This window comes from Lissotriton vulgaris, chromosome 5 (assembly GCF_964263255.1).
Source record: "Lissotriton vulgaris chromosome 5, aLisVul1.2, whole genome shotgun sequence".
NCBI classification, from domain to species: Eukaryota; Metazoa; Chordata; class Amphibia; order Caudata; family Salamandridae; genus Lissotriton; species Lissotriton vulgaris.
This window is the reverse complement of record NC_141693.1, coordinates 1,678,037,524-1,678,049,527: the sequence shown is the minus strand read 5'-3', so window position 1 is coordinate 1,678,049,527 and position 12,004 is coordinate 1,678,037,524. Positions and strand designations below refer to the sequence as shown.

At 43.1% G+C, this 12,004-nt stretch overlaps 1 protein-coding gene across 2 annotated transcripts in view; it reads left to right on the top strand.

The window, feature by feature from the left end:
- MAP3K3 (mitogen-activated protein kinase kinase kinase 3) overlaps positions 1–12,004 on the top strand; it is a 1,347,292-nt gene that overhangs the window by 1,233,027 nt on the left and 102,261 nt on the right. For both annotated transcript variants that reach the window (XM_086923814.1, XM_086923815.1), the window contains exon 14: positions 7,023–7,152. In XM_086923814.1, coding sequence (XP_086779940.1) covers positions 7,023–7,152 — 130 coding nt within the window. The remainder of the gene's footprint in view (positions 1–7,022; positions 7,153–12,004) is intronic.

Here is a 12,004-nt window from a genome sequence, read left to right as displayed (position 1 = left end):
TCGATCCAATCATGGCTATGCCCGCAATAGAGGAAGAGGCAAAGCAGTTTGGACATCTGTCTGGATATGCTCTTAATCTGGGGAAAACCCAGATCGTTTTAAATAAAAACTGCGGGGTGAGGGATGATCGGGTGGAGGAACAAGCAACGTATCTAGGCATCTGTATTACAGCCGATCATGATAACCTGGTCAATGCCAATCTAAAACCAATATCCACTGTGATACGGAAAGATCTTAGACGCCTAGATAATTTACACCTCTCTGTTATCAGCAGAGTAAATGTGATCAAGATGGTGTTCTTCCCCAAAATTCTGTACCTAATGAGAGCCATATGTTTAGAATTTTCGGCGTCCTGGCTGAAATCAATTGATCGGATGTTGTCCAGCTTTATCTGGGCATATGCACAACCACGGCGTGCCCAGAAGCTCCTTACCCTGCAGAAGGATTGTGGCGGGCTAGGGCTCCCAAATTTACAGGCTTACTATTGGGCAACCGTTCTCCTGTACAGCAAGGAACTGTTGGGAAATAATGGCGAAAATCTGGAGAATGGGACGCCTACACACCATCTACTTTCCAATTACTGCTAGGTAGGGAGAGCGGTGGATACTGGTGGAGACAAATACACGACAGCTACCACAAAAAAGTTAAATTTAAAACACTACTTAGCAGGCTCAAAGTTTGGAAATCAATTAGGAAACTGTTGGGGATAGGAAGATTCTCATTCTACACACCTATAAAAAACAACCCTGATCTGCCTACAATTTTTAATGACAATTATATGCTTAAATGGCACTAAGCAGTGATTAGTCAGATAGGCTGCCTCTTCTCCTCCGCTGGATATACTCCTTTGAAGTACTGAAAAATAATTTTGGACTAGACTGGTGCAAATTTTTTAAATACCTCCAAATCACAGACTTCCTGACATGAAAGACAGGTGGGAGTGGGGGTATGGCTAAGATAAAATTAATAGACACACTAGTATCTGATGTAGGGAATAAAATTGGGGGCATATATCTATACATTTTGGTAATGTTTCCTGTCGATATGGAAAAAATATCTTTGAAATAGTCAGAGAAAGTGGACAGTTCGAAAAATGAGTTTAATTATGCCATTGAAATGTTGCAAACAGTCTTAATGTCTACCAAACTCAAGGCACAATTTTTTAAAATATGCTTCTTTTTATATTACATGCCAGACAGAATAGCAAAATGGGGGTCCGAGTACATGCTGTCCTAGGTGTAAACTGTATAGTGCTGATTGCATACATATTTTCTCCTCCTGCGAGGGATTAAAAGCGGTTAAACAAAGAAATAGAGAAAATCCTCTACAATTTTAAACAATACAATTGTACTATCTAACAGGAACATATTACTGGGGGTCGCAGATCCCGAAAGCCTCAATATAGGCCACAAACGTATCTTTATTGCAATGGCAGTCTTCAGGCTTTGCATTGCCTCTACATGGCGAGACAACAATGCTCCATCGTTTCAACAACGGTTGGCTACATTTCTTGCTATTGCAAACGTCGAAATTGCCATTTATAAACGCATGGGTAAGACACGACGGAGAAAAGGCTTAAACATTTGGACTCCCCTAATAGCCTGGCGTCAAACTCTAGGCTTCATGGAATGAGCTACACCCTTAAAAACCTTAAAATAATTAGATATGGGTATTCCAAGGCTGGATTAACTAGGTTTTGTGGCTCTTTTTCTTGTGTTGTGTTTTTCTTGTGCTTTTGTTTTTCTAAACTGCTTTATGTATATTACCTTGTTGCCCTTTATGTAAAATGTTTTTTTATATGATATATATATTCCTTTTCTATGTATTAAGTCCTGTTTAATAATGGTACACGTATCTGTCTGTCCAGGTGGGCGGGGTGTGGGGGGCTGTGCGGTAAAATGGCAGTTGATGCTAAACTGAATAAATATATATATATTTTTAAGTTATAACAGGATAGGAGATGGCTGTCTACAATTAAAACTGAAGTTGTGGATATTAGTCGCATTATATTTGCTTATAGAAGTGCACATAAAATCACGATCAGTGTAAAAAATCAGCAGTATCAAATAAGTGACAGACGAGCAATAAGAAATTGCACAGCAGCAACTGTTCAGTGGATCAGTAGAGCACTGATGATTAGATTGGCATGGCACGGTTTTGTTTCCGTGCTTTCAGAGTTTGAACTGTTACTGTGAATATATTCGGGTAGACAAAAATAGATTTATCGTACTACTGTCTTGTCACAGCACAAAACCAGTACTTTAGATACTTGCTAGTCAGTCTGCCATATGGTCAAGCACATGATGCTGTCCTAAAGTGATCACTTCTCAGAACATCCTGAAGAAGCAAAAGGCCAAACGATCGATGCTAGATGTGTCTGAAAATACTTGGAATTATATTTTTGAGCAATTAAACTGTTGGGGATTCAGACTGGCTTCCACCCACACCTCCCAGCTGGTTTGCTTCCTGCTACCGCACCTCGGTGACACATCAAAACATGGACTGTTGCAAAAACAAAACAGACAAGGGGATACCACGGTATAGGGTACTCTTTTTGTTACCATTTCAAAAGAAGGAATTAAAATACTAGTGGTGGTTACCCCAATACAAACAAAACTGGCATTGGCACAGCGGAGCTATTGAGCTGTTGGCCTTGTCAGTGCTTGTTCACTTCATGTAAAGCAGATTCCAAAGTGGGTGCAATAGTGCGCATGCATTATTGACCATCTTGAAATAGTTTTTTTCTCAGAGAAAAAGCATTGCAAGATGACTGTGCAGTGCACACATGCGTACAGACTCACCAGCAGTTGTTATTAATATTCGCTACTCTCTCCATGCGAGTACCTTTTGCAATCAATTCCCTCAAAGGCATACATGCACGCGTCGGCATGGACAAAGATGGCAGCTCTCGCCATTTGTCCAAAGCAAACAGCATGCGCGTGTCTGTACGGACTGTGGACAGTTCAACAACATCTTGTGCTAAGCTTTCCATTGTCATGGCATTGGCAACTCTTCTGGTATAATGTCCACACACACGGCAGCATGCTTTCGCTTTCACGTGTACAGAGGGACAATGATGGCGTCGGGCTGTCCACATGCGTGTGCATAGTCCACGCTGCTCATTCAGCGAAGCAGCTTCCTTTCCAGCGGCGCTCTCCTGTCCTGGGCGCACTCTGATCTTCTTTGCGGGTGTAGGGAAGCACTGGTCGTTAGAAGGTACCGGCCGCTTCATCTCGACTCATCGCTGCTGCTTCCGAATGAGCCTCTCCCTGTGGCCCGAGAACCCCCGACGCTGGGCCAATCCCAGTGCAACTTTACTGATGACGTATGCGGGTGAAGGGAAAGAATGCTCCCAGGCCGGTGGCGGTGATTAGGATACACTGACTGATACAAACATAATGTAATCAACTGGCACCATATATGTGCTTACACATGTAGTCTTTGGAGCCACACATCAATCTTCTGGTTTCTGAGACTTTGGAAAACCGAGTCCACTGCAGCACTTCTTAACTTCAGTTTGCATTCACAAACACAGTAACATATGCAACCAAACGACAACGAATAGGCACAGGTGCATCTGGCCATTGGGGCTACCCATTGAAGGGGAACGTAAGTGGTGCCACATTTTCACGTTTCATTGTCGACAGAGATGGTTGGTTGGAGGCACGTCTTGACATCTAGCGGCATTATACCTCTCCCACCAGGGCACAACAACCTCCACCTTCTGCACTTGCCCTGGGTAAATGGTGGCAATCTAAACTGGCTCTTATTTTTATTGAGGTGGTCCCAGTTCATTCAAATGGACAGCTCAATGTCTATCTTCTGTACGGTTGGGTACCCCCACGCCCCTGTGATTTCTAATTTACATATGGAACAGCTAGACACCAATATGCAGGTAATATCCAAGAGTCTCCACTCATGGTAACAATTTCAAACTAAAATCCAACCCACACGAAACTAAGATCCTCACTTTAAGAATCTCTTTGTAAATACCTCCTCTGGCTGTGTCTAGGTTTTTAACTCAACTCCTATCGTACCCCAACTGTTCAGCTAATGAGGAGTTCGTCCTTGGTTCACCCATGACAGTCAACTGCCCAGCCGGATCTTGGGCACAGTTTCTCCCCTTCTCCCTGTCTCGCACCCCCCCCCCCGCCTCTTCGTATTTCTGACGCTCTTCCTTTGCCCTGTCTCCTTTCTATCCACCCTTCTGACTGATGCCTGTTGGAGCTATAGGGGAAACTGGCTTTGGACTACCTCCCTGGCCGTCACCTACCCATTCGGTCTTTGGGCTGACTTTCCCTTGTCTCTGATTTCGTCTTCCCCCGTCCTCTCCCTTCTCACCCCCTCTCTCGCTTCCCTCTCTACTTGTCTCTCCTTCTCTCCTGTTATTGTGTCTTATTTATTTGATGTAACGTGAAATTGTTATTATTGTTGTAACTTTGCTGACCTTATGTAAAGCGCTCTGATACCTACGGATTTAGCCAGTGCTATATAAAACTCTTTAAATAAACAAAATAAATACATAAAACATTCTTCTCCCTGAAGATTTCCTTCTAGCCATCCTAGATCTAGGACTTCATCACTCCTGCGTTTAGATTTGCGCCCACAATACTATCATTCCAACATCAGCTAAAAACGTTCCTGATCACGTGTAGTTTCACTGCTTTCCAAATATCTTGGGTGCTTCTCACGCGAGTGTGAAGGACAGTAGTGGGGCATACTTACCTTCAGAGTGTGGGTAGGTAGGCGAGGTTGATTTGGATACAGATATGACTGAATGAGAGACTTTGGCTTGCCTCTTTGATTTGAGGGGATAAGAGACTTATGGCTAAGTGTGAGTGAGTGTAATGGAAGAGGTGGTACATTCTAACAAAGAAAATGCATGTGAGAGGATAGTTCGTCATATCTCATGAGTGTGGACAGAAGGTGCTGCACAGGTGATGATTACAGTCTAAAAGAAAGATTTGGGTCAAAGCAATGAAAATAGTTTGGAGGGGTGAGGACAGCTTGACTGAAGTTGAGAGTATTGATAAAAGAAGTGGAACATAGAGAAGATGCAGGAGAACTTCTTGACTGACAGTGGGATTGCGAGGAGAGAGGTGGAAATTACTCATGGTGAAAGTAGATGACATGGAGTGGCATGACAAGTTACACATGAGCAGATGAAAGTCAAGAGGAAAGAGGAAAGGTTGATGGGGATCAGCGAGGAGGATTAAAATAAATATTGTTTGTGTGTGAAACTCTTTATAGATTTAAGATTTCTGATTTACTGCTGACTTTTTTTTGGAATCCTAGGCTGCCCAGACATGAGTGATAGGATTATGCGCAATCAGCCCGGCAGCAGCCACTAAACATCGAAGGCTGTACTAGAGAAGCGGTCAAATAGCACAAAAGGAATGTGGACTCAGTTGTCTTCTCCTATGGAACTTTCTTAATCCATAAAGTGTTGCAGACACTTGTGCTCCTCTGCTGTAATATGGTTTGCACATGTGCATGTTTTGCACCTGTTGATCCAAAGGAGTGTTCCCTCATTTCCCTGGGGGAATGACCCAAATCAAACGAGGGGATACTTTTGCCCCCACACCTACTCATTTTTACAGACATGGGTGCAGGTGCAAGAGGATGTCGGGAAGTGCCTTAATTATGCACCACAGTATGAACAAGCATTAAAAATGCAGTAGGTCTCGCCCTTTATTAAGTTAAAGCCATTTGTTTTGCTATACAATACCATTAGCAAAGCTAATGGCTTTAACTTAATCAAAGGCAAGACCTATTGCATTTTAAATGCTTGTTTAACTTTACCATTGTAAGATTGTATTTGAACTCTAAATTTAAAAAAACTAAAACCTGTCTAAAATGAAAGCGAGCTGTCTGCTATCACTGTGCAGTTTCTTAGCCCTTGCACAAATAACTTAAAAAAACAAGTATGAAGCAGGGTTGTGAGAGCAACGGGTGGAGCATCAATTGCCCTGTAGAAAGGTCAGCAGCCTAGTAGCAGTATGCAACTGCCGGACCCTCGCAAACGGGCTATGTGAAAAAGTTAATTAGAAAACCATGAGTTGAAGAGGCACATTTGACTAGGGGGAGGTCATAAGCAGCAGGAAAGGAGTGGAAGAGGAGAGAGAGAAAGAGATGAGACTCGTTCGGTCCCACAGAATGCTGAATAAAAAATTACAAAGTAGCTTCTGTGGAAGTATAAATCACACCCAATCAAATGATTGTACAGCAGCAATACTCCAAGGGCAGGACAAACGAGTGTAGAGCGGAAAGCAATGCACGGCAAGAGCCCGGACTGAGATGGTCAAGAAAGTCATAAAATCATAAGCAATATGTTGGCACAAATCCCTTGGTGTGTACTGGATTTTCCATCACAGATCTTCGAAAACAGACCACTAAGATCTGTATGTGGGTGAGACCTTAAATGTAGGCAGTCCACTAAAGCCATACTGGATTCGTTTCTGGATCTGCATTCACCTCATTTAGTCATCACTCAAACCCACCTTATCCTGAGCTCTACAAAACATTTCCAAGAGAGGGCAGCATAAGAAAAGGTATGCAGGACTGAGGGAGGGGCATTGGCTCACTAATCAATGATCTCACCCTGGGAAATTCTCTGGCACATTACATGCATCGGGGTCTTTTTTCCACAGTGAGATGTACTTGACTCAAACGAGTGATCACAATATTTGTAGAGGTGTAGCCCCTTCATTGGTGTCCCTTGGAGTTTAGTGAGTTAAAAGGATCCCCTTGGTCCCTGTAGTCAGCACCGTCCGTAGGAGATTGATCCCCAGGGCAAGTTTGAGTGCAGAGGTGTGCAGGGCCTTGGGCTTATATGTATATGTGTGTGAGTGAGATAATTCAGTTCCCATCAGCAATGAAAGAGTTGGGCACATGATGTTTTCGATTACAGTCCATACAAGTAGTTTTAAATGGTTGCCCAGAATGTACATGTCCAATTGATTCTCACCGTTCATAAGATATAGCTTACTTTTGTAACATTTTATTACCTCCTTTTTTGTTAGGGCTCAGTGAAAGATCAACTGAAAGCCTATGGCGCATTAACGGAAAATGTAACCAGAAAATATACTCGTCAGATTCTTGAGGGCGTCTCGTACCTCCACAGCAACATGATTGTTCACAGAGACATAAAAGGTGAGAGCAACAACATACTCCGGAGTATCTTGGATGAGGATGAGCTTACCCTGTTATAAAAATTTTAGATTGAGAAAGATACATTCCTAGAACTATGTTTTGTTTACGCTGGAACAACAAAGCAGTTTAAAAAAAGGCTCTCTTCTGGACTTACTGTCAGCATGACCAAATAAATGTCGTTGACATAGGCCTTTGTTTATTGTCTACTTTCAGATTATGGATTTGGGGTTTAACACTTGAAAAAAGAGGGGTGAAAGAGTATTGAGGGTTCTTTATTTTGAATTAAAGGAAAATTCCAGTGATTGCCATTGTATGTGTTCCAATATGTTACATTTAGAAGAAGGTGAAATTAAACAACAAATTAAACTAATTTGGTTAAAACCGCATGCACAGGGTAAAGTACTTGCAAATCTGAGACGGATTCTCCGCATAGTTCTGAATAAGGAAGCAGAAAGTGGTAGGTATCAGCTCAAAAGTTGTGACAGTCTCGCACCCAGCAAAACCTTCATTCTGCGTTTCAAGCTCAGGCAGGTTTCTGACAAAATGCTATCCATTTGTGTGATGTGGAACAGATGAGGCCAGCGTTCATGATAGTTGTCCGTGATAGACTGAAGCCCAAATCGCAGTCCCCATTAAGCGTAGTTAAAGATTAAATGTGTGTGACTGCTGGCTTTTTGCAAATCTACCCATCACAGTAATTTGGTAATACATTAGTGCTGAAATGTGCTAATACATTGTGACATTGTGAAAGTACTGTGGCTGATTACTACCAGGAATATGATTTAGCACACTACACTAAATGAAGACCTAAGCCTTTATTGCCATTTTTGAGATAGGGTGGAATTGGAAATGGGGAATGCAGAGTAGCAGGCATTGGGCTTGATGTGGAGGCAACGGGCATTTAAATATATGTGGGTATTATGGAAGAAATATGCACCTGAAGCAAAGCAATAAATTGACACAGAGGTACATCATCCCATGATTTCCGTCATTACTCAAGGCTTTGGGGTTACTGTAAGCTCAGCACAGGTCATCAAGACCTTGAACATTCTGCAAGTCATATTGAGCGTTAAAAAAAAAAGAACCTGGAAGAAAATGGATTCTGCATTTCAAATCGAGGAGAAACTCTGTGTCATTAGAGTACTGAACTGTGAAGTTCGCCAAACCCCTAGTGACGTAGGTAGGGCACTCAGTGTTCTTTTTTAGAGACTGGAAGAGTAATCTGCCAACAGCCTAAGCTCTAAGGGATGGTGGGCTAAAAAACGGATATTACGCCTTTGCAACATAGAAAGAGGAGAGTTAATGCTGAAAAGCATAGAAGCGGGTGAGTAGAGCAGAAGATCAGAGAAATCTGGAGAGCGGTGAGGGTAGTGGATGAAAGAAGTGGAGGAGTTGTCGTGTTCTTAGCAGCTTTAAGATGCGACATATGCAATACTGTGTGGTGGAGTGTGATGCATACATGTTATTTTTCTGTGTGGTGGACTGTGATCCACTACTTTTCTTTTTGCTATTGCTTCTGTAGCTATTGCTGATTGCACACGTTCCTTAAAGCATCTGTTGACTCTTTCAAGTAAAGCATTCATTAGAGGAAAGAGAATACAGAGCTGCTTGCAAATGTTTTATATCTTGGTCATTTACAAATTCTCTCATCTTCATAGTTGTAAAATGTGCGCCGTTACCAATAATTATTTCTCTGGGAGGTTCCTTTACCACTAAAACCTCCAAAAGGAAATGTATGACTGTCTATATTTGGAGATTCAAAACAATCTAAATAAATCCATTTTGAAATGTAGACTATTAGCACTGCTATGTATCTCACGCTTAAAGATAGCTTATCAGTTAGTCCTCCAAAATCGAATCCTACTTTTTGCCAAACGTCATCTGGGAATGATACAGAATGTAATGGACTCTCAGATGTCTTCCAATGTTTATCTGATAAACATTCGGTGCATATGTCAATTCACTTGGCAACTTGTGCGGCCATGGGCTATACTGTTGCTGAATAGTCTTACAAGTGCTTGAACCCCCTAAATGTCCCTTATCGCAATCCTGAACACTTTTTCTCCAACTGCAGAGGCAGTAAAAACAAATCATGGTGCATTACAATGTTATGTACTAAAGATAGTTTACTAGAAACTGGCACTATCCAAATTTGTCATTTGACCATCCATTTGTCACAAAAGACACAACCGTTTACAAATATTTATCGTTCATGTAAGGTTCTTTCCACTCTGAGTCTGTCAGCCTTGGTTGGCATCTACTGTTGATACAACACACTCAACATCATTCATAATGTTGTCACCCTTCACTACCTCCAAATAAATCCTTTCTATTAATTTATTTTTCATGTGTTTATTGTATTTTACACAGTATATCCCAGCGTATCCCAGCTAATTAACGTAGCAGATAGTTTACAGAGTAAAAGGAAAAACAAACCTTTTAGCATGCACAATAAACATAACCAACAGGGTGCGACATGCCCTTCGCCACGTTAGACGTGATACTCCATTATCAGCGATAGCAACTATTTAGATGTCAAACTCAGGGCGATACCTATGAGTCCCGTGTGTACCAACCACTGGGGAGGACAATGGGGCATTTTGAGTATGTAGAGTTTAGAACATAATAGTTGAGATACAGCAAACTGTGTACAGTTACAGATCTCATCAGAGGAATGAACACTTAGGGCTGCTTGGTTCTTTCCCCGCTTTCTTCTGGCTCTCCTGTTACTTTCCCAATCAGATATCTCTGGTATAACCCCCAGTAACCTTTGGGACGACTCTGAGGCGGGATAAGCTCATTGTATACATCTGAGTATGTATTGCAGTAAAGCATCTTGGCATCCCAATCAGATATTAACGGTGTGGGGTCTTTGCCCAATGCATGGCAGCTCTTCATTTGGCGAGCAACAGTCACATTGCTACTAGTTTCTTGCTACTGGCTGCTGTCTCCCTGTCGTAACCCAACAGTGCGAGCACGGGATTAGGCACTAACTGCTTCTCCACAACATCGCTCAATATTGAGAATACCTTCCCCAGAATGCTGATATACTGGGGCACTGCCATGCCACATGCAGGAACCCAGCCTCTTGCTCCACGCACCTGTGGCATTTCGGCGAATCCCTCAGCCGAAGTGAAACTACCTACTGGGGGTGTAATGCACCCTGTTGATGTACTTAAAGTGTGCATACCATTCAGAGATACCCGTCTCGTGGCTTCGCAGCAGTATGCCAAGCATGTGTCATCTATTGTCATGTCTAGGTCCTTCTGCCATTCCTGTCAAGCTCTGTGCAGCTGTGTTTTCCTGGGTTCCTGAGCCAGGGAATACAGCACTGTAAATAATTTCGCTGGGGAGTTTGCTTTGATAATACAGGAAAGCACCGGAAATGTACTAGGCTCCTGCATGTCCTCTCCCAGTAATTCCTGCCACGCATGCCTGATCCTAAAGTATTGGAACCTGTCCAGCAGCTTGAGACCCTGTGTGCCCCAAGTACAGTCCTCCAGCCTCGCACAACCCCTGCCAGAAAGAAGTCTCCCAGTGTGTGTATTCCTAAGAGCTTCATTGTGCTGGACACATCTCGCTCTATTGAAACCAGGTGCACCAATCCAGCAGTATTAGCGGAGAGTACATAACTGCACCCATCTGGGCATCCAGCAGTTTGTGCCATGCAAAAGCAGTGGAGTTGAGGGAGTCCAGGGCCCTGTGTCGCTGGACTGGGGGGTTTCGTAGGATCTGCGATAGAAAGTGTGGGTCTGCAGCCTGTCGCTCAAAGAACAGATGAGGCAAGTCTGGTGGGCCATGTAACCAGGCATATGCCTGATAAGCTTGAGCTACCCTACAATATAAGTTCAAGTCGGGTGCGCCCAATCCACCGGGAGCGCACGGGAGATTCAGTGTATCCCACCAAACTCTGGTTTGCTTCCCAGCCCAAGCGAGTCTAACCAAACATTTGCGCAGGTTGGAAAACAGAGTGTGTGGGAGTAGGATGGGAATGTTAACAAACAGAAATAAAAAACGGGCATAATCACCATTTTCATCAGGGAGATACGCCCTATCAGCGAAAGTGGAAGCCTAATCCATCTATTAATTTCATCCTCTAGTCTTGAAATAACCCTCCCATAATTCTCTGCAATTTCCACGGCCGGATCAGTGTGGATCTGTATTCCCAAATATCGTATCGGGTCTGAGGTCCATTGCATAGGGAAATCTAACTGGGGGAAGTTGTATCCTGAGTAAGCGGGAATACTAACGACTTTGTCTACTTAATCCTAAAACTGGATAGCTTCCAAAATTGTACCACTTCTGACAGGACTGGGTTAAGATTGGTCCCGGAGTCTCAGACATATAACAGGGTATCATCTATATACACCGAGTGTATTAGGTTGGTAGCCCGGGAACCGTAGTCCTCCTGGTCGGTGATGTTGACGCAGTGCACAGGCCAGTTGCTCCGCTACTCGAGCATAGAGGAGAGGAGACAGCGGGCAGCCCTGATGGGTCCCTCTGGATATAGCTATAGTGTCTGAAACCTCCCTGCCCAGTTGTATCCAAGCCGTGGGACGAGTGTAGAGCGTTATGACTAATTTGATGAAAATGTTCCCCACTCCTATTCTCTTCAGAACTCCCCTCATAAATGCCCAGGCTATGGAATCAAATGCCTTCTCAGCGTCCAAAAAGACTGCCACATCCTTGATTTCTGGATCTAGCCTTTGGACCATGCCAAAAATGGTTCCTCCAAAGACATCCTTGATAAACATCATTGCCAATTTTTTGGCTCTTAGTATATATTATATTGCAACATTATACTCTTGAAAATGAGCTAACAATCTGACGGAGTCTAGCGGATGCTTCGCCT